Source organism: Phoenix dactylifera, chromosome 2 (genome assembly GCF_009389715.1).
Source record: "Phoenix dactylifera cultivar Barhee BC4 chromosome 2, palm_55x_up_171113_PBpolish2nd_filt_p, whole genome shotgun sequence".
NCBI classification, from domain to species: domain Eukaryota; kingdom Viridiplantae; phylum Streptophyta; class Magnoliopsida; order Arecales; family Arecaceae; genus Phoenix; species Phoenix dactylifera.
Window position 1 is genome coordinate 3,762,382 of NC_052393.1, and position 26,110 is coordinate 3,788,491.

Here is a 26,110-nt window from a genome sequence, read left to right on the forward strand (position 1 = left end):
CCCTCAGCTGGATCCTAATCCAACGGTCGGTATCTAACCTCTCAAAACCCTCAAGAAACCCCTCGCCGTTCTCTTGACGCTGCGATCGACCTCGCGCCTCTCTCCCTTCCCTCGCGCTGCCATGGATCCCGACTTCCACTTCGACGCGGTGAGCTCGGACGAGGAGACCGTCGCGGTCGAGGAAGGGGCGAAAAAGCAGTCGCCGTGGGAGTTCTCTTCCTTCTCGGTGTCCGTAGCCGATGAGCATGTCCGGAGGAGAACCACCTCCGTTGACGCCAAGATCTCCAAGGCTCTCCAGCAACGCCCCGTCTCGCTTCCCGACGACGAAGATGATGACGACGAGGAAGAGCCCAAGGAGGAGGAGGAGGTCCTCTCCGCTGATGAGTCCACCAAGAAAGTAAGCTCTTCCTTCTCTAGCCGTCCTCTTCTACTCGTTTCTTTTTTGTCGCGAAGATCAAATACTGGTCCTTTCTTGAACTCTTGAATGATAGATTTTAGGGTTCTTGACATTAGAGCTGGTGGTTCTTATATCTTTGGCTCTATTTGTGTTCTGAAGGTGATTGTAGCATTCTTGTTACAATTATGAACCAAAGGAGGATTTTTTATGATGGAAAGAAAGGTTCAGACGTTGATGGGGTTGAAAAGAAACAGACCTGGTGGTCCATCATGGTACAATTTATAATTAAAAAGGAGTTGGTGTTCTTGAGCCTGAACAGGGATTCATTGACACATCTGAATTCAGGAGAAGGATCATAAGGATTATTGCAAAAGGAAAGGCTTCTTGCAATGCCTGTATTGGGCTCTGTAACTGATAAACAGTCAAATATTTGATTTTTAATGCTGTGATTGCGAATGCATTAGGCCAAATTTATATCAAGCATCAACTACGGAGTGATTGCTAAATTTAGTTTTATTTTTTAAGAAAAATCTATGAGAAAACTAAGCCAGAAATGAGCATAGATGACATGTTTTTCATGTTTGTCATCTTTAATTTATTTCCAACTAGTATTTGATAACCTTGCCATGGCGACATAACAGTTATGTTTTAATTTCATCATTCATCATACTTCTACCATAAAACCCATGGTTAATGTTGTCATCACACATCAACTCTTCCATAAATATTTTAAGATGGAGAATTCAGCCATGGCCATGTATTTATTGCTTAATCTTTGTTCCAATTATTGCATTGCCATGCTAATTGCAGATCACATGCCAAATTTTCAGATTCTTAGTGGCTGAATTTTGATAAGCTGAAAGTGGTGCAGGAATTACCTCATCACGTGACAGGGGCCTTTCCTTAAGGCCCCTCTATGTCCCATGTTACTTCTCGTGGTTTGCATTCATCAAAGAAAGGAGAGGTTATTTGTTGGGAAGTTCACTAAAGAGTAATGGTACATGTATCCCAGTGCATACTCAGGAAACCTGCTTTGGTGCGCCATACACAGTGGGTAGGTGGTCTAAAAGGGACCTTAATGCCAATTTTACTCCTGGTGGTTCACAAAAAACCTGGTTGGGATAGATGTTTCACTACACACTGGGATATGCTAAGCATTATTCATCACTAAAATCCCTGATGATGATCATTAAGCAACATTCTAAGTGCAAAAAGATGATCATTGATCTTTTAGAATTTTTATTCTTCCTTTCAAGGTGTCATGCTTTTGATTAATAATTGCGATGGTCTTGAATTTCAATTTGAAATGAAGAGACAAAACAGAGATCTTTGTCATAAAACCTTTTTCTTGGATGCCAACAAATAAAATTTAATTTCTAAGTCGTGCTTTATGTGTGGTGAAACGAAGATTTAAGGAAGAAGACAAGTAGAAGAGATAAAGACATGAAATCCTTCACGATATGCCTAAGAAACTCGTCAATAAGAAATCATTGAAAATCTTCCCATACTTGATCTCTAACAAATCAAAAACCCTCAAGGTGTCCTAATATGGATAATATAATTGTCCAAAGATCTGCCAGTCTAATTAAAGCTACAGCGACACACATACCTACTGATAAAACTACTAAATAATCAGAATAAATTGTCTTTAAGTCAAATTTTGAACTTCTGAGTATCCCCTGATTAATTCGGCAAGTGATATCAATTAAATGAGATTCTCTTTCGTAGCTTTCTGGTACTTTGGGCTTTTTCAAAATTTAATTTAAGGACAATTTATTTTTTGTTTAATTTTACTAATCTTTTGGACTTTGGGATTTTCGTACACCAGATAAGATCATAAATGGATTCACCATCAAGATCTCAATAAATCAACACTTAGTAAATTATGTCCAGCTGGATGTGAAACTTCTAAGCCTCATCGGTCTTGTCTGGCTCTTGCTTATACTATCTAATGTACAACTGCAAAGGTTGAGTCCATCCATGTTTGGTGTCGGATATCCTGTCTTTTTCTGATTAAAAGATTCAAGTGGCTCTGTCCTCAAGTGCCAGATTGTCCCACGTACTTGCCCTCTCTCATCTGCACATCCCCTTTATTTCTCTTGTTTTTTTTTTAAATTAAAATTTGAAAACAACAAAGAGTAAGCAGTATTTAGGAACCATCTGTTCGGCTCTTGAGGTGCATGCATGCTGAATATTAGTTTTTAGTGCCAGTTCTGTATCTGGTCTAATATAAACTTGATGACCATACTGTTTTGGTAGGACTTGTTACTGCACACTTTTATATTACTAAACCACATGCCAAGAGATGTTGTTTGACTTTACCACTAGTATTGGGTATGACTTATCATATTCGACGAACACAAAACTAAGTATTTGCGCACAAAAACATGGTCATCAGCGTATGTTTTACAGAAACTAGGAAAATTCATAAGCAAAAACAGGATCATAAACAAATATCATGAGTTGATGAGGGTCCTGAGTAGTAGCACACATCTCATCTTTCTTTTCGTGATCTTTGGATGCTATACCCTTCTTGACGGTATGATAGTTAGCTGGGCTGCCGGCTGCCCTATGTGAGAACATCTTAACTTTGATGATGGGAATGATGATACCAATCAGACTACATATGGCCAATTCATTATGTTATAGATTTGAATCTCTCATGTGTGATTCTGTGTTTGCCTTTTTATGCTGTTCTGGAACTAGGATAGATCCTAATTCTGTAGCAAATGAGCTTGTTATATTGATGGTCTAAATACTTGTTGATGCTATTCCTGATGGTTCTTCTAATAAATGTCATTCATCAGTTTATGATCATCTGTTTAGTTATTATTTTTTTAATGTTCTTTTTCTTTCTATGCCCTGATCTCTGCTGTATTATGCATTCATATATTTCAAATTGGTAGTTGTTTGTACTTTGTAGAACCATAAACATGCTTTTGTTAATGTTCTCTGAATCACCAGGAAAATCATAAATCTCGAAAGCCTGATGGCAAAAATACTAGCGGAGGGGCAGGTGCTTTTTTTGCATCATCCGAAGGAGCATCATTCCATGCAAATTCTTTTATCGAGCTGAACTTATCTCGCCCTTTACTTAGAGCTTGTGAAGCATTGGGATACCATAAGCCAACACCAATTCAGGTTTATTTTGCTTCTTTTTTCAATTATTGTCTCATCTTACATTAAGGACTACAGGAACGTAAATTAGAATATTTTTTCTAAATAACTATAAACACTCAAATATAGCAAAATACGCTAAGGGCACACCTGCATATTTGCATTGTATATGGATCAGTCAAGCTTAGTGACCATTTAATTGGTTTATGATGTCTTGAATCTAGCTTTATGTGCTGTGACATGTGGTTGTGTAGCTTGTGATGTCTAGTTTGCACGTACGAATGGCTTCGTTCCCATCCTCGCTCTAATCATTCAAAAGGATGATTTGCCATAGAATGATAACTTTCTCATTTTAGTTTCATAAGTTATGGCCCATTTGTTTGACTATATGCTTTTTACCTTTGTATTCTATTTTGTGATTTAAATTTATTGATATGGTGTATAATTTTAGTTTTGATATTTGGAAAATAATAGGATGTATATTGGATGGGATAGGGTTTCTGTAGCATCTAGGTGCTAGGTGGGTGTGCCTAGAGGCTAGGCATCTGAAAAAAAAGAAATAAAGCACTAATACATAAACACCACTACCATTTTACACTTTTCTGCATAATGGCATCTACAGTTGCCACCACACTGCTGCTGCTGCACTGCCCCTTGTAGCAGCCTGGTGTTGCGGTGGTAGAAAAAAAAACCATGATTGTCCTCATTGTTGCTGCCAAAGGTGGTGGATGTAGCACCAATACTCACCCATTCTGTAAAAGCAGCTGTAGGAAAGAAAAGATAAGGAAGTTATCTAGGGGAAAGGAGGACAGAAAGAGGGAAAGTTATCTAGAAGCTGGAAGACACCGCTAGTGTGGCTGGATTTAGATCCTGTCACCACCAGATGTTGCAAATGCTCCTTCCTTCTTTGTTAGCTCTCCCTCTTCCTTTGTATACTTGCTTTAGGTCTTAGGGGATTGAGGCTAAGGGTTTTTATGCTAAATACATTAAATTACAGCTTCTTCAATTTTATGTTCTTGTACAAGCCACTTGACCTGCGCAAAACAGCTGCTTCGCTGGGTTGGGCTGCCTTGGCAGTGCAGTGCCCTATGCAAGATGTCTGGGGTTCTGCTCAGGGTTGGGGAGGAGCATGTGAAGGAAGAGGCAAGGAGGAGGAGGGCAGCCTTAAGAAAAGAAAAACCTTAACTAGAAGTTGGACCCCATTGCTACTACCATTCATGCTAGGTCCGAACATCACTGGATGTTGTTTCTGCTCTCTTCTCTCCTTTTCTCTATTCTCCTCCTTCTCTGGCTTAGTTTTGGTTAAAAGGTGATAGGGTCGAGTAGTTTTTGTTAAAGGCGATAAATTGAACTCCACCGATTAATTTTTTTTCCTCATGCGAGCAGCTTGAATTGCTCAATTCAACATCCATTGACCGGGCCAACATGGCACAGTACCCTTATCCTAGGTGAGGCACCTAGGGGCCCTTTCCAGTTTAGGTTGGTGTTTACTGTCTAGGCAGTAGCCGTGCTGTCTTTTAGAAGAATGTTTTCTACACGTTTAGGTGCATTGACTTGTGTAATATGTGATATATAGAATGATGACTGGTTTATTTGTTAGACATATATAAAGTTCTAAAGATCACTTTACTCATGAAAAAGTTTGAAACATCTAATGAGAACATTCATAGTTTACCATGCCTTTGTTATTATTCTAAATCTTTTTTGTAATGGACCTAAACCAAGGTATGATGATAAGGTTATTAACATCACTTCAGATTTGCTCTATTTTGACCAAATCTAAGCTGTGTTAATGGTTTTTATTTATAAACCCAATAAAAATGGCAATGAATTGAAAATATCATCTTCACATGAAGAAAACTCTTGGTGTGATTCTAAAGTTTCTTCATCACCCGACTCCTTAAAAGTCCTCAGTCAAAAACTCGATTTGTTCTCGTTGGATAAGAAAGATAATGCCTCTTGTGATAATTTTTATGTCTTAATATTTCCAAATTTCACTAAAAACACTGCAATTTAGCTGGTAATTCAGCCTATAAATCCTAGGAATGTTAGTTCTCTCGCTGCCTTACACCATGGCCTTGAGTATTTCTTCTTGGATATGCAGATTAAAGTTTGATATGAGTTAAACGATATTTCTAGACCCACTTTGTTTTGCTTACTTATGTGTTTGCTATTGTCTTAATTTTGTTTGATTAAGTTAGTCTGTCATATGCTTAATGCAGGCTGCATGCATACCGTTAGCATTAACTGGCCGTGATATATGTGGTAGCGCCATAACAGGCTCTGGAAAGGTAACTTCAATGCATATTGATTGACAGTTTATTTAGATAATGTTTATTTATATTTATTTTCAGCCTCATTTGCATTTTTCTTAATTTAGACAGCTGCATTCACCTTACCTGTGCTGGAGCGTTTGCTTTTCCGGCCCAAGCGTGTCTCTGCAATCAGGGTGCTTATTCTTACTCCAACCAGAGAGCTAGCTGCACAGTAAGTCTTGTAGTTTATTTATTTATTTTCTTTAGTGTTTGTTAACTCTAGTTTTAATTTGTCACACTTGTAAGTTCCATCTTTTCTATGTTTGATTTATGATTTTGATTCTTCATTATTGATTTATCATCTCATGCTTGGTATCTGTGCCTGTCTAAGGTTAGGCGTTCTGGGGAATGTTGGGTTATCTTTACAATCATGCATTGTTCTGATGTCAGAAACATAGATATATTTATCTATCTCTTATGCTTGACATCTGTGTTGTGCATCGCACAATTGGGTCCTTGGAAAGCTGTAACTGTTGATAGAGTGGCATTTGTTTATTCATCTGAATCTAACTTTCAACATTTTACATAAATTTGTCCTGCTCACATGCCTACTATCTGTGCTGTGCACTGGCTTTTTCAATTCATCTTTTAACATTTGATCATTCATATTGAGAACTCGTATCTCCCTTTTTTGGGTTTACCCATTTCCATCTCTTTTATATAAAGGATTGGGTGTTTCAAATCTATATTATTTATTAAAAGAATTCCAGGTGAATTTTGGATGTTCAATCGTTTGACGTGCAATCTTGTGAGACTGGAACAAGGTGATGTGGAAAGGAGTAAGGAAAATACAGCCGGATAGCCAACCAAAGTAATGAATGGAAATTCCTTGTGTGCTGACGTGTCTAAAACTGGTTAAATTTTAATGTCAGGTTTTTCCTAGGCAAAATGCATGTGTGCGATATGATATAATTTTATTATTTCTTTTGGTGAAAACCTGATCTTTCTTATTTTTGAAAACCTATAGCTTTATTCATGCCCTTGGATGCCTTAATCCTTGAAGCACCAACATTAAGTTGAGTAGTATAACAAAATGACCGTATGAGGCACATTTTCTGTAGAACGTTCATGTCATAACACTTTTGAGTGGTTCGCCGTACCGACGTACCAGTAGCGAGCCGGGCCGAATTGGTACCATACCGAAAGTGCCACAGCGCGTAGCACTTCGCCATGTGCCGTCTCCCGTGATGAACACCCCGTACCGGTGCGAACCGAGAAGAACACCCCGTACCGGTGCGAACCGGCTTGGTTCGCACCGGTACGGGCCATGAACCGATCGGCTCGCACTGGTACAGGCCATGAACCGATCTGGGTTTCGTATCGTACCGGTGCCGACAGGCTGAACCGACCGGTACCGGTCGATTCAGCAGACTATGCTTTTGACTTTCCTATATATTTGAAGTTGCTTCTGAAACTCTGAAAACATAGAATTATGTTGATTTGAAATATGAAATTATATTCGTTAATCACTAATTAAAAAAAACATCAAGTTCTGCCACCATTATCAGACAACAATATAGTTTATTAATTTTGCTTTAGATTTGTAACTGTTGCCAAAACTCTATTTGCCCAAGGAGCTAGGGATTTTCTGATCTCCCTTGTGTCTTCTGTTGGAAATAATTATTTGATCAAATTTGAAGGAATCCAGGTATTCACCTAGATATTTCAGTTATCAAAGAATACAGTTCCGTTATGGTTCTGTCAATAAAATTCTGATCAAGTTTTAAAATCTAATTACTAGTACTATACTGGCACATGATATGCCTATTGATGCTGGCACAGGAAAAGTGAGATGTAGTACCATGTGTTATATTGGTGCTGGTATGGACCTGTATTATATGGTAGTTAAGTCATATTCTCATAGTCAATAATTCACTCAGATACTAGATAATGGTGCACACCACTTGGATAGAACATGTTCCTGATCGTATGTTCTATTTGATAGGTTGGTTTCTTCCCCTAATTCACTCAAAACTGCATGTGGTGCATGAAGGTGCACATGGATTACATGTTTTCATGACATTCTATGCTTGAATTAAGATATGTTTGTTTATTTACTAGCTAGATATTGCATGACATCAGAAGTTATAGAAGTAGAAGAAAGTACAAGATGGAAGAGAATAACATAGAATAAGAAGATAGAACTTGAGGGAATCCACCACTAAAACTAAAGAAACATCAACACAAATTTCATTCCAAATTCTTTAAACAAGCCTATAACCAATATAGGCCAATCTATATATATAGTCCTAAGGTAGACCTTACATATCATAATGTAATAATGCTTATAGCCAAGGTTTGTCAAATCACTACTAAGGGTCGTGTCGGCCGATTACCTGTTTGGGCGGTACTAGTATGTATCATACCAACTTGAGGCATATCGGAACTAGGGGGAGGCAGGGGGAGGGGGAGGGGGAGAGGCGGGGTGAGAGTTGTATCGATGGTCCGTGGTCATCATCGTCGCCATCGTTATCTTCAGCAAAAGCAAGATGGAACCCTAACTATAGCGAGGGTAATCACGAGAGGAGTTGCAACTAGCGAGAGATGAGGATTGAAGAGGAAGATGGGGATCGAGAGAAAGGGGAGAGAAGGATTAGCTCGGACTCATTTATAAAGCACCGAACCTCCTGGTTCGATCCAAAATAGCTCAAAATAGGTCGAAACCAGGCGAAGCCAAATGAGTCAAGCTGGTTCTCACCTGGGGCCAAATTGGATAGTTTAACCATCCGTATTCCTGGCCGATCTAGTTCGGTAAGCCCAGAACTACCCAATTTGGGATGGTTTGGTAGTCCTTGCTTATAATTGTCTCAAGGACAAATGATAATGACTTAACAAACTCTAAGAGAAACATGCATAAACAATAATTAATAAAGCCTAGTAAGTGTAAAAGACACATTCAATGTTAATAAAACATAATTTGAGTATAGACCACTAGCTTTTAATTATTAATAAATACTGTCTAGCTAGAGTTTGACGGGATATAAAGCTAATCAAATGGGTTGATCAACATTATCCACTGTTCCTATGTTAGGTGCTTTTGTTGCACGGAACTCATCCTCTAGCTCAAAGCTTTGTTAAGAACTTGATGATGTAGGCCTATACTTGTCTTCCGCTGGGTTGCCTTCAATCTTTTCTTCTTGCAAATCTCATTGAACATCTTCATTCATAATTGATATAATCCCATATAATTTTGTTGAACAAACTCTTGCAGTTTTTTCTTCCACAAGATTTTGGTTAATTCAAACTAGGATGTAGTAATTACAAATGATGAGCATGTGTATATTTCTTGCAGATAGGGATCTTTATAATCTTTGAATAAGTGAAGTGAGAAGAAAGCAAAACCATTTATTAAATATGTCTCTCCCTTTTCTATCAAAACCTTTAAGGGATCAAAGCATAAATCCTCATGATGAATATCACATATATTTTCTTGGACTTGAATGCCTCCACATAAGACCATCATGATTGATGAATTCATGGGCAAACTTGCGGGTTTCAAAACTGACAGAATGCAAGAGTCTTACAAAAAGAATTAGGAATATGAGATATCACTACATTAGGTTGCTTTTAAGGTGAATTCCTAATTGCATTAATATGCTTAGGCGGCCCCTTGCCCTTAGTAGATCTCATGGCTGTGGGGAATGTACAACTTCAGAGGATGATGGTTGCTCGCTTGTAGAAGTTCTAGCAGCCATGAGTTGTGATATCATGGTTTGAAGTTGTCCAAAGCAATCTTCATCTATGCTTTTATTCTAGCCAAGCATTCATTATTTCGTTATGTTGACAAAGTAACTCTTCATGATGTAAAAGGCATTCATCACACTCGTTATTGTTGCGGACCATGATTTTAATGGAAAATGTCTTCTTTTTCAAAAAGAGGGTAGGAGAAAGGATGAGATACCAAATTGATGCTCTGATACCAACTGATGCTAGAAGTCATAGGCTTAGAGGAAAATACAATGTGGAAGAGAATGGGATAGAATAAGAAAGAATTTGAGGGATCTACCATTAAAACCAAAGAAAAATTAAGATAAATTTCGTTCCGGATTCTTCACTATTAACTCCACTTCTTTTCCTACACATTTCTATTTATATAGACACAAGATGACTGTACATGTCCTAATGCATTAATGCTTAAAACTTTTTAAAAGACAAACAATAATGACTCAGAAACTAGATGCATGCATAAGCAATAATCACTAAAGCCTAGACATTCCAAAAGACAAATTTGACGTTAATAAGACATTATTAAAACATAAAAACCACTAACTATTAATAATTAATAAATACTATTTGATTAGATTTTGACTGAATTTATGGCTATTCCAAACAGGTTGATCAGCATGATCGATTGCTCCTGCATATTTCCTCATCATTTTTGAGTTGTATGAGAGATGCTTCACCATTATTTATTGTAGATGTGATCTTTTATACATTCTCATTATGATTTCCAATCAATTTTATATCTACTTTGCAACCTAATGTTACTGCAGTTACTGGTTACCTATCTCGGTTGCAACTTAATGTTACCGTGGTTGCTTGTTACCTATCTGCTTTTCAAACGTCAAGCTATCTTGTCATCGAAATGGATAAGAAATCTAAAAATATGTTGCTAGAGAAGTTTAATTGTCACAGTCAATAAAATTTGCAATAGATCCACATATACATCGCTAGTCATGACTTGTTATTTTCTCTTGGTATGCTATAAAAAAATCCTTTTTATCATATATAAGGGATGTTCTTTTACTTTCAGAATTAAATGAAACTGACCTTTTAAAATTTAATACAGGGTCCATAGTATGATAGAGAAACTTGCTCAATTTACTGATGTCAGATGCTGCCTTGTTGTTGGCGGGCTTCCAACGAAGGTTTGTGAAAGTCTATTTCTTGGGGTGCATTTGAATGTACTGAAAATCATGATACTTTTTTTTTGAATTATTAATCATGATTTTGTAATGTGGAGTGTTTGATTGGGCAATGAAATCCCAAAATGGTCTCAGAATCATGAAATTGATATACTCAAATTCATGTTTTCTCTATCTTTAAGTTTTTCATTTTGAGCTTTGTCTTGTTCTCAACTGAAACCTCCTAAATGTATCAACTTTTAAAATTCAAAAATTTTGAGTTCTTAAATCTAAAACCTCCAAATGTAGCCTTGAAGTCTGCATATATTTTCTATTGAGCCTAACTGATGCTGCATATATTATCTACGAATGGCTGGGTTGTTCTCTCAGAGATTATTGATGATTTTGGGACTTCTACTGGTCCATTTGGATGCTGTAGATGCTATGAAGACTGTTCTTAGCATGCCGGTGGAACACAAAAACTGATCTGCTGCTTTATGATTGATGGTTGACTTCACATTGCTCAAGGCATATGTATCTTATAAACTGTCCTTTCTGGGTATCTTGTGGTTATAGTGTCTTCTAAATCTTAATGGCTTCAAGCCTATATATCTGTGCCCTTAACATGTGAAAAAATCCATCTTTTCGTATTCTCTGTAATATGTCCATCGACACTATATCTGTTCTTTATTCCTCCTGGCGTTACATGTTCCATTTAAACTGAATTACTGCTTTCAAGCAAGTACATCTCTGGTTATATAGATTAAGTGCAGTAACTGATCTAAGGTTGATCATTTGTGTCATTTAATTGACTTTCCATCTTGTGGAGTACAGTTTCTTCGATATTTCAACATTTATTTGAAAAAATCTTCTTATTTCATGTCAGATGCAAGAGGCAGCCTTGAGATCAATGCCTGATATTGTTGTAGCTACTCCTGGGAGAATAATAGATCATCTATGGAATTCAGTTTCAGTTGGGCTTGAAGATCTTGCTGTTTTGATCCTTGATGAGGCAGACCGTCTTCTAGAGTTGGGTTTCAGTGCTGAAATTCATGAACTGGTACTATTGTTGTCACCTTGTTCTAGCTGTTATTAGTTAGAGCTGTGAATTCATTGCTTTGTTTCCCAGGATCTCCAAGATTGTCATATTATGTCTATATTTAGAAAAACATTTTAGTTCTCACTGTTATTTTTATTCTAAATTTCTCAGAAACAAATATTTCTTTCTTTTATATATTATGATAGTTGACCACATATCCATTCAAGCTTTACTACTTTGCTTGTACTGCATTTCTACTTAGGGTATATTTGGCAAAGAATCTGCACTTTCATTTTTGAAAAAGTGAGAAAAAGTCTTTTCTTTTTGTAAATTAAGAATTTATCTTTCAGCTACTAGCTTATATCAAATTTATATTGTAGATTCGCTTGTGCCCTAAACGGAGACAAACCTTGCTATTTTCTGCTACTATGACTGAAGAAGTTGATCAGCTTGTCAAGCTTTCACTAAATAAACCTGTACGCCTTCAGGCTGATCCCTCTGCGAGGCGACCAGCTACATTGACTGAGGAGTAAGCTTTTTTCTCCTTTTAAAGGTTTATGTTTTAATATGAGGATGATTTTGTATTGCATGGCTAGTGTCATTTTCATAATTACTGTTTGGTTTCCTGCTATCATGTGACACTGCTTTTAGTTACAAACTTTTGGCATGGGAGTCAAGATTCCTTTGCTAATTTGTCATGAAGGGTTGAAGCAAGGTTGCTATCTCGGTACCGGACTTCGTACCGGTATCCAAGGTTTTAAATCCCATGGGACGTATCTTGGTTTTTCCATGGAATGGAATGCCATGCTATCACGCCCCATCCCGGTGGTGGTCCTAGTAGATATCCTCCATTTCTCTCCCCTTCTTCTTTCCTTTATTTCTTTTTCTTATTTCTTCCTTTCTTCTTTTCTTTCGTTCTCTTCTACCTTCCTTTCTCTCCTTTCCTTTTATTTCTTTTTCTTATTTCTTCCTTTCTTTCTTTCTTCCTTTTTCTTCTTCTTTCTCTTTCCTTTCTTCCTTCTTTCCTTCCTTTCTTTTTCTCTCCTTGCCTTTCTTTCTTCATTTTAATTTTTCTTCCTTTCCTTTATCTTTCCTCCCCTTCTTTCTTCTTCTCTCCCCACATGGATGGGTTCCGGAGTTCCGATCCTGTCTTGGTCCCGTTTTTTCACAGGTACACGACGGGACAATCGGGATACCCCCCATCTCGCCGGAACTTAAAATCTTGCCAGTACTATCCTATAACTGTGTTGGTACACCCAATATGGAGGCCAGTTCGACGTACCAACACTTGATACGCCAACCATACGGACGTTACCTGCTAGCACCAATTGGTACGACAAACTTTGGTTGAAGTTTGTGAGTTGATCTTAAAGGCAAATAAATGTTTCTTTAGGAACCTGTGATATACTCATTAGTCATTACTATGTGCTTCTTGAAGTAGTGTTTTGGGATGTCAACAAGATTGAGGAGAAAAAAAGGAGTGGGAAATTGCGTGAATGGGAGGGGGAGGAGGATGAAGAAGCCTACGATAGGAGTTTTAAGGAGAGTGAAAAACTTGTGCTTGGGTGGTAGACCAGAAAAAATGGAGTTCAGGTTGTGGATCTTTACTATTATTTTGCATAAGAATTTTATCATGATTTGTCCCTATCAGTCACCTTCCATATTTAAGTTGCTCATATGCTATCTCCGTACCTTTCATAACTGTGATGCATTAATGCATTTTTTTAGTGTTATGTAGTTTTGAGGTTTCCTTTTGTTTCTCACATCCCCTGAAGGTCAGGGGAGGGAGGTTCTGAAAGTATCTGTTCATAAACAGAATGTAGGGTAGGAGAAAGATAAGCATATTTAGATTAAAAGGGCTTCCAGGATTAAAAGACTGATGCTAATACCAAGAAGAACCTCATTATCATTTTCTCAATATTGTAAGATTTCTTGATGTCAAACTATTGAAACTCATTAGGCGCAGAACTGCTGACTTGTGCAGAAAAATAGAGATTGACTATTTTAGCTTGTAAGTGTCTAATTTGCATTATCTCTTTTTTTATCTGGACATTGCTTAGAAATGCTTCTTTATCGATATCCTTGTTTGATCGCTTGATGATCCAATCTTCTATCACTCTGATGATGGAATTTCTATTTTTTTCCCTTTTGAATGTTGTGTTACCTGCATGAGAAAGTTGGCAGTGAAAGGATTTTGTGGCTTGTTTTGTTTCTTAAAATGTAATTAGATGTAAATTGTCTTTGTTATTGTTTTGCCTGCTTTTGTAGGTTGGAGTTATGCTTTCTACTGATGATTGCCTTTGACACTGCATGCTTTCATTTGCTTTTGCTTGGTTTCTGGAAATCCTTGATTTGTTCTTTTCATAATTTGTTTAGGCCATTAATTATTTTAGCAGATTGTCTTCGTAAGCTTTTAATGTCTCAATGTTTTTCAGTTTCTTGTATATACTTACCTGGCTCCTCTGTCTTTGTTGTCTCTTTATACAGGGTAGTTAGAATACGACGTATGCGTGAAGTAAATCAGGAAGCGGTTCTTCTTGCACTATGTTCTAAGACCTTCATGCAGAAAGTGATCATTTTCAGGTCTTTATTTTGAAAATTATGACTAACATCTTTGCAATTGCAATCTGCCTCAGAATTTGGTTTATCTACTAGTCATCTGACTCTCTTGATATGTGGTTGCTATATATAGTAAAATAAAGCTAAATATTACGGTAGAGTTGACTATGAAGGATGAACTATAAAAGGTATTTATGAAGATTAAGGACAAGAGAACATCGTAGCTTGTGCTGCCATTGTAACTCGATTTTGTTTTCTTCTGATTGATGTTCCATGTATCTAGAGTGATGTCCTCATAAGGCCAAAATGTCAAATGCTCAAATTTGTTGTCTTTCTTATCTTCATTAAATGTTGCCAATATTATATGTAACGTTAGCTGCCACTCTTATAACTAAAATTTTCTTTGTTTTTCACATGAATCTCTTCATTTGTCTTCTTCTAGATCAAATGGCTGGCTTCTCATGTTTCTGTAAAAAATTGTATTGGCAGTGGAACTAAACAGGCTGCACATAGGTTAAAAATAATATTCGGCCTGGCTGGAATGAAAGCTGCTGAACTTCATGGTAATCTAACTCAAGCACAACGCCTTGATGTGAGTAACTTTCTTCTCAGGGCTGTTATTTGTACACTTTATTTGTGTTCTTATTCATTTCAAAACGTTAATTTCCTTGGAGCAGCAGGACCTTTTAGGAATTTGCTAATGGACATTGTATTCAAGCTTTTTTTCTTTAATGATTTATTATTTCTTATGATTCATCTAGAAAAGCGATGCCTATTAGTTTCATAGTTCTTACTAGTGTTCTTTCCTCTAACCGCAATCTTGGCAAGTTAATTCAAAATTTAATTTTGAAACTGATTTATTGTGTCATATCAGATACCTTGTTCAACCATTGTCAAGGCATTTCAGCCAAAGCTAAATAGGTCGTTCTATTTACACTAACAGGCATGGGTTTTCATTGGTTTATTCTCAGCCTAGTGATCTAGCTTTTGAACCTGAGTTTACAATGAACTGACCAAGTCGAGAAAGAACAATGAATGAAATTAATTCTTTGTTGCATATATTTTCTTATTGTTTAGTTTCGTTATTACTTGCAACAATCACATTTCATATGCTAAACTGTATTTAAGGTCTGTAATTTGTTTAATGTGTTATTAGTAGCCATGGAATTTTCTAAATGCATCATTCTTGCTTTGTTGTCATTAACTAAGATATGCAGAATGTGATTCTGTGTATTATTGCCTTTGTATGCTATACATGCTTAATGGTAAAGGAGTTCAGCAAAGAAATTGCATCAATCTAATGTAGTAGCCTCAGCTATTTTCTGGCTAAACCAAAACTTACACTTTTTAAGGTATTGCCATAAAGTTTATGCAAATCTTTATTTTGAGCTGTTCATGCTTGTAGGCTTTGGAACTATTTAGAAGGCAAGAAGTGGATTTTCTAATTGCAACTGATGTTGCTGCTCGTGTAAGTAGATCCTTGCCTTTTTTCCCCAAAAGCCCTTTCGATTAGATAGTGTATATGCACTTACTTTTCCCTTGCACGCTTTATGATATATATTTATATGCCATTGTATTCCCTTTGCTGGAGGAATTATCTCCTTTGAAATGGATGCATGCTACTTAACATTTATCTGCTCTTGAAAATTTTTGCAGTTTTTATGTTCCTATTTCTATGCTAGAGATGATCAGGTCCATGGCCTTATCTCTTACTGGTATTGAATATAACTATTTTGATCTATTATACTTTGGTTTTTTTTGCAGGGGCTTGACATTGTTGGTGTTCAAACTGTAATTAATTTTGCATGCCCTCGTGATGATAAAAGGTTAGAGTGATATCCTTATTTTTGTTTCTGGTCCATTATATTGCATCTTTCCTAAGTCTAACTATGCATATGTTTCTCTTGAAATGCTTCTTTAATGAGGGCTACACTTTCCAACAATTTGTTCAATGGTGTTTTATGAGTATGCTGTTATCTTTTTTTTCGATGAAAAATATTCTGTTATCCATTTTGTTCAAGATATGTTTTTTTAGCAACCCGTTTGTATGCTACTCTATATCAAGTTATGGCTGCATGGTAGTTTTGGTTCCCATGTTCATGACTCTTCTACTAAGCAATCAATTTGTTGGTGGCTTGACCTTCAAGCCTGGTAAACCTGTTCTGGTTAAAAATCTCTTAGATGTTCATGCATGATAAATGGACTTACCAATCTGCCTCAGGGCTAGTAGATGATGTCTTTATGATTTTAAATATATTTTTAGATCTTATAATTTACTTCAATAATCCTTTTCTTTATTGACTTACCTACTCTTATGTAGATAACATAATAATCAGTATTTGCTTGCTTTCATGGATATTTGAATCTAAATTGGAGTTCATTGCGCTCTCACAAGGTGCAAAGAAAAAGCAAATTAATGTTTACACTACAAATGACTTGAGTAACTAAAGTTTATACAGTACAATTAATTTGTTCTCGATCTTTTTGTGACTAATTCTTTTGTTACTATCTAACTCCTTACAGCATACTACGTCGAAATCATTAAATATTTTGTAGGTGTAATTGTGGCATTATGTGACACCAGACATGCTTACACTGGGCGAATTGACGATAACATCCTCTGCATGAAGCCAGCATATCCAATTTATTATTCAGAGTCTGAAGGAAATGGGAGCTATATTGAGAAATCATTCAACTACGTAATGTCAACATGCCAAGAGTGACCTGAAAACATGAACAACTAGAATGAAGTGTGCGTGAGTGCATGTATACTTGTTGATAATATAGGGGTCGAATATGGTCATTCATAAATGGGTTTTGGCTACAGTAATAGGAATATGCATAATTATCACATTTTAATGCTGCTAGCAGCTACCAAGGGGTGCGTCAAATAGCCTTAAGGCGGAGTGAGGCCAAAAAGGGTCGGATATAACTGTGATGTTGGTTTGAAACATAAGCCTCAGAGATACTTAACCAACTATTAATTATTTGCTAGTTCAAGGCATAAGAGACATTTATTAGTACCATCACCAACCTCCACCAAGGTTTAGGGAGTCAGGCCCCAAGCTTATGGATTGGGCTGTGACTGGAGAATTTATAATAAATGAAATAGGAAAAGAATTGAAAGAATCGTTACTTGTGAGAATTTAAGAATTGAAAGAATCAATGCTTATAAGAACTTAGAGAATGTAATCATGATTTTTGAAAATTTATTTAATTATTTGGAAAGTTTTAATTTTCTGTTATAAAGGGATATATTACAAGGACATAGTTAACCTGTTTTCCTTCTCGAAGTTGATTTGATGGGTTTGCTTCCCTTACAAAAGAGTAATTGAGTCATGTAAAGGTGACTTTTTGGTAGACCATGGACTCTGTTTTTTCTGTTCTGCATTGCCTTGAAGCCTAATCTTCTTATACTTCAAAGGCTTGTTTTCTAAAACATGCATGAAAAACACACAATTTTTCAAAAGGAATATGTTGTGTGATAAGTTATTACCATATTCTGCCTTGCTATATGCAGAATTAGGTTACAGTTTCTCAGGGCCTTTGTGCACAGGCGTCTTCATTCAGTGAAAACAGGAGGTTTATGACCATTGTTCCAAGATATTGGGAATTGCAAAAGTGAGGCTGAAAACACATGCCTTGCATGTGAGAATCACCTTGTTTATTTATACTTTCAGAATGCAATATTCTGTATCTGGAACAGAAACTCTGGGGGAATCTCATGGTTTCTGAAACTAAGATCTGAGCTTATTTCTTGATTCAATTATCCTCCTATTGAACTATAGACTTATTAATCTTGCAATTTTGTAAATTAATCTTAAATAACAAAGTCATTTATCTCTCATTGCTTATTTGCGATCTACTGCTTGATTTCATTGGTGAACTTCAAGATTTAGAGATTTTGAAGCTGAGGCTGTTTGATATAAAGATACCTTAATCCATGTTGAAAATTTCCTGGAGCTATAGGCATTTGATGGTTCCTTAAATATGGTGATCTAGCTGCTAAGCTTCATTGTGAACTATACCAAGAAGGAAATATCAGAACTGCTGAAGGGAATGATAAGCAGGGAATGACTATGAGGACTAGAATGTTGGTTTGCATTTGGTTCTGGGTGTTTGATTGTTGAATGACTTGACGTAGATTAACTTAGCAATAACAGACAATTTCTTTGTATTACGGACTTATTAGCAGCTGCCATTTCTTTGGCATTGTTTTTTTTTGCTTTATATCTTGATTTTAGTGAAGGAATGCAGAGAGCCTTTTCTTTTAATCAGTTAATCTTGATTTGGATAATATTATTCATTGTTTTTGTTTATTGATGTGTGGTACTTTTGCTCTTGTTGGAAACTGCATTTCCTGCATAATATTTCCCTTATGCTGAAAGCTTTTCTTCTTGAGGTTTGTTGCAGATGTTTTATTGGTTTTATCTTCCTATCCTTGATGCTTTATTCATACCGCTTAGCCACTCTGTGGGAGTTGAGTTCGTTGTGTCTGCACCCATCTAATAGATACATCTGTTCCACTATGCAGCTATGTTCATCGGGTTGGTCGTACAGCTAGAGCTGGGAGAGAAGGATATGCTGTTACATTTGTGACCGATGATGATCGTTCTCTCTTGAAGGCCATTGTAAGCATTTTTAACATTTACCAATGATTTCAAAATTGTTAAATTGAAGATGGAGAATTAGAAGCAACAACAACTGAAATCATTGTTTGGGAAGCACAAAATAAAGGGGAACTACTACAGGTCTACATTACATACATACATACACACAAACATGCATATATCCATACACATATATAGATACACCCACACATATACATGTAAATGTTCTTATAGACATACGTGTACATGTAAGTCTACATATACGTGTACATGTAAGTCTACATATACTTGTACATATACATATACATGTGCATATACATCTAAATCTACATCTATACATGCACATACACACACATATGCATATACATATACGTATGCATATACAACAGCCAATTTGCGGTTCCTTTCTCGTGGCATGATGAATGTGGATGATGCTTTAGGTGATGCCATTCTTATTTTCTGATTGCAGATCTTGATGGTTTTTATCTTTTTCCTAGCCTATTAAAATACATCTAAATTGAAACTTTTCATTATAAACTTGAGCATTGTGGATTAAATATTGCAGTCAAAACTTATTTTGACCTATTTAGATGATTATGAGAAACTTTGTAATTCTTCTCTGTGGGGCAGACTTGAAAATGTTTGGAATTTTGTGACACTTGTGTGGAAAAATTGCCGACTTGATCCTGTTCTCACCAGGTTGATTCCTTCTATATGCTGTAATCTGATCTATACTCTATTACTCTTATTAGTAAAAAATCATTAATAAAAGAAGCGATTTTTTTCATGTATAACAGACATCATTTGACTTTAAAGAATTATCTGATGTATCAGGCAAAGAAGGCTGGTTCAAAATTAAAGAGTCGAATTGTTGCTGAAAAGTCAATAGCTGAATGGTCTCAATTAATTGAACAAATGGAAGATCAAATTTCAACAGTTCTTCAAGAAGAAAGGTTCCGTTACATAATAACCTCTTGTCAATAATATTTCAATGTGTTACTAATACTTTAATTTCATGCAGGGAGGAAAGAGCATTGAGGAAAGCGGAAATGGAAGCAACAAAGGTTTTCTATGTTTTCTTCAAATATTTTCTTGAAATATTTTGAAAATAATTTGTCATTCACATAGATGTAATATGGATGTCAACACCAATTCAAATATACTCTTCTTAACTATCTTTCATGATAAAATATACAGGCAGAAAATATGATCGCACATAAGGAAGAAATTTTTTCACGCCCTAAAAGAACTTGGTTTGCAACTGAAAAGGAGAAGAAACTTCTAGCTAAGGCTGCAAAAGTAAGTGTTTTTAGCATAATGCCCATTATAGTTGAATCTATGTGCTGATTTATTAATTTTCTTTGGAATATTAGGATTCAAAGTTTGACTTTTAGCTTGGATTTATCTGTATCATTTTTTTACTTTCCTTTTCTTATGGTTAAGTGCTACGAAGTGGAGAAGCTTTTTCTTGTGAATTTGAAATCTTTAACATGATTTTGCTGTTACAGCCAGTATAAGGGTTGATGCTATGGCCTGCCATTTTATCACAAAAAAATCCAAGATCTGCATAGTGCATGCCTTCTGCTTTCTGGTTTCGCTTATTTCCTTTTCTTAGGAACTCTCTATAGCATTATTAAAAGCTTCCTTCAGATTGGCTTTGGGGTTAGTATGACGGGAGATGCTGTCCATGGCTCCTTGAAAGCATTTGTATAAAAGTAAATCCAATATCCTCGATAACAAACAATTTCTATGCTGGTTAAGTATCAGGAAAAAAAAAGGAAAAGAATATTCTATGCTTAAAGTGTCAAAAGGAAAAGAGTATTACAGTTTGTGCATGTTAGTCTTGATGGACTTCAATGGTAAGAAAATGTTTCTTAATCAAGTAGAGAGCAGGTGTCCAGTGCTGGAGATTCTGGTTGTTATGGCTTCTTTGGTTTATGATTGTATGATGTTTATTTGCTCATAAGTGGGTGTACACATCTAGGTGGAAGATTACTGCTACTAGAGTTTTTTTATCAGATGAAGTCAAGGTCCTCTTTGATATCATTGCATTTTAATCAACTCTTTTCTCCTTTACCCCATAAAATGAAGAACATGAAGGTATTATGCGCTTGTTCATAATAAGATTAACTTTCCCATTTTAATCTAATTGGCATGATTGCATCGTAAAACAAACTTGACATATGGTGGGAATCATCCAATTAACTTGGTTGCCCAATATGACCTCATCCAATTTGGATTAGGTCTGGGCCAAGCAGATTCCTTGTGGGCCAAGGTTCTTGTTAGGCATGCGGAGTAGGTGAAATCTGGTCATGTTAGAAAAAATTAAAGGGATGTTGTCAATTTCTGTATCTATGAGCAAATATGAACTCTTTTTTACTTTTCTACATTCCCAATGCTTTCTTATTTCTCGTTTAAAGAGCTCCAAATTCGAATGATCCAAATATATGTTGCTATATATATGTGCTTATCTAGGAAGAGGTCAGTGTGCAGTCATTCTTCATCTTCAACCTTCTCCCCCTACTTCTTCACTATAATGCTTCAATCTGTTGAAAGCTTTTTTTTGGAGTAGATAGTTGAATATGTATGCTAAGATTTCAGACAACAAGAATTCAGCGTATTTTGACGAGACATCAGTAAACCTGCCCATTGTATGTTAGAGAGCAAGGTTGTTACTCAAGGTTCACAATCTCGTACTGGGTATTGTACCGGTATCTTACTGGTTTGGTATGGTATGGTTTGTACTTTGTATAGTACGATTTTCTCGCTTTTCATTCTGGTATACTTCGATATGGGTCGGTACACACTTCAGTACTCCTCGGTATGGAATGGTATAGTGGTACAGATCCTATACCAATCCAAACTTGGGATGGTATGGGTCGCCCTGCACCGGCCAGTAGGGGCAGTCCAGTAATCCTTGTTAATATTACTAGGTCATACCATTTTCTTATTAGTTTGGATCCTGTTGAGTTTTGACTGTTAACACTACAAGATGTGCATTTGACATTATTTATCTTGATGACCTCTTTCCAGCCTTCTCTTCCCTTTAGAGATGCTTTGATTAATTCATCTTTCTCATCATCTTATATTTCAATTTGTAGGAATCCTTGGAAAAAAATCAAAATGGTCAAAAGGAAGTAATAAGTGCTCAGCAAGCAGAAGAATTGAAATTGAAGGAGAAGAGAAAAAGAGAGCGTGAGGTGAGATTTCTTTCTAATCTAAAGATAACTGGATTCCTAATGTTTATGTATGTGAATTCTATATTGATATGTTAAATATTGCTTAGTATGTTCATGTTTTTGTCTAAAAGAAAAATCTGCCACGTAAGAAACGTCGAAGACTGGAAGCAGCTCGGGAGATTTTAGAGAATGAAGAGGAAGATAACAATGAAGATCAGGTTCATATGCCCTTTCTTTCATGGTTACTGTTTGAAGTTATCTTTTTGATCTTCTATAAATTTGTCATTTCTTGCAGAAGATCTCCTGTAAATTTTGGTCAAAGATTTAAGAAAAATCTTTCTGAAAATCCTTTTTTTAATTTCTGCATGAGAACTAGTTTTGACCTTTTGCCCTTTATTAATTTTAATGGTATCTCCTTGTTAAATATCTTTTGCAGCAGTTTGATCTCATGATGTCCAGCATTATGGTTAGCGATGAGTTTATATATTATCAACTGTATGACTGCAGGAAACCGGAGGCGGCAAGAAAGGGAAAACAGGGATATCGCTTGTTGATGTAGCTTACCGCCGAGCAAAATCAGTGAAAGCTATTCAGAAGGCACATGAAGGTGGGAAGATATTGAAAAATTCTGGCAAAAGGGCAAACCAACCTTCTCAAAAAAATCAAACCAGAAAAGAAGAGATGCTCGAACTATTCCATAATGATATGGGTGAAAGGAAACAGAGCCATACCTCTAAGAGAAGTAATAATGCTTCTAGTAGAAGAAAATCTAAGAGTTCTTTCAAGAGTAAATCAAGGTACAGATGGCATTTTCTATACACATCTCTATTACTGCTTGGAACCAAGTAGTTGTCTTGCATGTCAATGACTATGAGTATTTCTTTAGGTTTTAATAGGTGCTAGAGTCCATTTCACGTCCTAGTTGCTCAGTTATTTACCTTGGTCAATGCTAGAATTAAATACTGATGCAAGTTCATGCACAAGTATGGTACAGTTTTGCTTTTGAAATCTCAAAAGTTTTTTTTTTTAACCCCAAAAAAGAAAATCTCAAAGGGCTTTTGTCTTTTAGTTGAATGCTTGAAGTTAAACATTGTGTATTTTAGAAGCATATGGTACTTGGACAGGCGGGAAGTTTCTTCTCCAAATGTTTGCATGCTTTTGTAATTAGCTTGTGCTTTCTTCAAAAGATGTTAAAATTTAACTAGCAAGGGAAACAAATAATATATATGCATTTGAACATGTTTCTAGTATGCCACGTTGGTAGGAAACTTGGGTGATCTTTCATAAACTTGCATTAGTGTGCTATGCTGTTTTACGTTTGGGTAGATAATCAATCTATTCTCCTCTATGTTCCCTTCATTAGGTTGGGTGGGGCCCCTGCAACTGCATGGGGTGGTTGGCGGGGTGTGGGGTGGGGGGTGGGTTTAGTGCATACTTGCATGGACAGCTTTGTCTATATAATTTTTTGAGGTAGACATATCAGGAAACATGTAATGGAAGGAGAATAAATTATTAAAGCGATCAAAGAAGATGGGGGGCAGGCATGGTAATGGGCCAGGTTGTGTTGATCTTTACTACTGAACCATACTGACATTGACCTGAACCTGACCTGACTTGCCAATGAGTCACGACAAAGTTCTTACTGAGACCTGCTAGCAGGTTATCTTCACTGACCTTGACCTGACACATCAACCAGAATCAGGGAACATAGGGGAAGAGGATGAATAAGAAAGGGTAAGAAGGATAGGGGCCATGTAGGGCTGCATGATACTGATGGGTGATATTATGGCTGAATAATAGTAGCAAGGCAGTTCCACCCTGGTGGCAGGGTGACAACAAGGCTCAATATCTGTTCAAGTGACATGACAGGGTGAGAGGGCTACTGTCCAAGCAGGACGAATGGTGGCTGGGTGGGATGATTGTTGGGTGGCCTGAGATGAGAGGAGAGGTGAAATAGAGGAGAGATTGAAAAAGAGGAGGATAGGAGAAGAGAAAAGAGGAGAGGAGAGGAAAAGATTGGTGGGGAGGAAGAGCCAGAGAGGAGGGGAAACTGGAATGTCAGTGGACTTGCAGAGGGAATGGAAAGAACAATTTAGGATTTAGTATGTTACTTTCTAATAGATAATAGTAACAAAATCTTACACTAGTAATTGATAAATGCACTTTGGTTTTTTGTTGATACACTGCTCTTGTCTGCTCTAATGGAATCAAGAACTAATCCAGAGAGGATATTTATTTTAAAAAGGGAGTATTTATAACGTTATAGGATTTGTTAATAGAAATATTACATTGTATACAATATTAATATAATTTTTAAATGTGTATATCTGACTAGTTATTATCTGCCAACCTGAACCTGACTTGGCTGACCTATACTCTCTACCTGTGGATTCAATGTGTCAGGTATGGTTAACAGGTTTAAACCTAAATTGATGGTCATATAGAAGAGAGTATATGGAGGAAATAGGAGAAGATACTTTTCTATGCAACTATGAAGCTAAAGTCAAAAATTTCTACCCTAGGCCTCAAGTTCTAATCAATGTCAAAGCTCACTATGAAAAACTCTCAAGCTGTATAATCAATTGATGCTCCTTGCATAAATCTTTCAAGAAGAAAAATCCTTACATATGAAGATCTTCAGATTAGCGCCTGTCTATTCCTACTTAAGAAAATGTAGAACACTTTGTAAACCTATAGCCGGGGTGTGCAAATGGGGGTTGGAGACTTGTACATCCCCAGTTCAGCACTAAGGAGGAAAAATACTTGGGAAAGTTCTAGACCTTGTCTATTCATAAGTTAATTTCTGCTTTTGAACAGAGTGAGAAGGCTCGAAAGGATCATCCAAGTGGCGAGGCTGCACTAGGAGGAAACAAGCAACCTTTATATAATAATATGTATACCGGAGATGGCTGATAATGTGAATTTTAGAAGGCTAATGATGAACTTGCCACTGTTAAAATATGACACTTGACTGGAGGATACATTGAAAGTTTGTATAAAGAAAGAAAAACCCTTGAGCTAGATGATTAAAAGTTCATGGTTATAGATTTGTTATTTGATGACCGATATGTTAATTGACCATTGTTCAATCATTGGCCTGATATCATAACAGCAGGAATAAGCCTCATTAATCTTCTTGGGTGGATTAATATGGTGGTTTCTCATGAATTTTATGAGAAAAAAATAGTCGATAGGCTTGCTTGGATGCTTTATTTTTATTGAAGGGGTTATATATAGCTAATACATAGGAGAAATCTCTTGGAAGATTCTGCGCTGAAACATGGATCGTGCATTAGCAATCAAAATGCACCATGTAGTTGATGTATTATTTTCTTCTTTGTTTTCTTTTCACCTGTTCTTAAGGATATTGTCTTCTTCTCTAAGTTCGCGTGTGTTTATATGAATGAAAAATATGAAGATTATGGATAGGATGCGGAGTTATAATTTTTGATTGCCTTTGACCTATTGAAGCCTTGACCTTTTCACCTGTTCTCAAGGTTATGGTCCTCAGAGAAAAGTTCATTTCTCTCATATAAACTAAAAATATGAAGGTTATGGATGGGATGCCAACATAATTGTTGAATGCTTTTGACCTCTTGTTACATTTCCTATCTGTTGTGCATATCTTTGTCCCTTTTCCTTTAAATTCATCATTAACAATCTTTGTTCATGCTTTGGTTATTTTTGCAGTTTATTCCATGATAATTTTTATTTGTCAAATTCTTAAATAGTTTTGAACCCTTCACAGGTATAAACGGAGAAAGTAGGAGAAAGTTCTTAAATGATAATCCAACAAGATGTCACTCAATTGATTTATGGTCATGGTTCAAATTGGCTGAAGCTCATATTTGTAAGAATATTAGTTTTATATTTTAGAATTTTGACAATATCATATGAGTCATACTGCAGAATTTGTTATATCGATATGTATCATGTTGTCATTCAACCATCTTAATCTAGTTGAGGTTTCAATCCATTTTTGTATTTGTAATATACCTGCCATGGGCCTCCTAATACATGCATAAATTCTCATAGGCATGTGTTTTACGA

General features: G+C 36.3%; 1 protein-coding gene across 1 annotated transcript; it reads left to right on the top strand.

Annotated features, from left to right (window-relative positions):
* Positions 1-26,110, top strand: LOC103706169 (DEAD-box ATP-dependent RNA helicase 28). The gene is made up of 19 exons (XM_008790204.4): positions 1-397; positions 3,362-3,538; positions 5,737-5,805; positions 5,895-6,001; positions 10,619-10,697; positions 11,560-11,733; positions 12,093-12,241; positions 14,200-14,295; positions 14,761-14,863; positions 15,677-15,739; positions 16,036-16,097; positions 18,806-18,902; positions 19,716-19,834; positions 19,903-19,945; positions 20,079-20,180; positions 21,983-22,081; positions 22,192-22,278; positions 22,568-22,857; positions 25,809-26,110. The coding sequence occupies exons 1-19, from the start codon at positions 122-124 to the stop codon at positions 25,825-25,827; spliced, it is 2,211 nt and encodes a 736-aa protein (XP_008788426.2). The 5' UTR covers positions 1-121; the 3' UTR covers positions 25,828-26,110.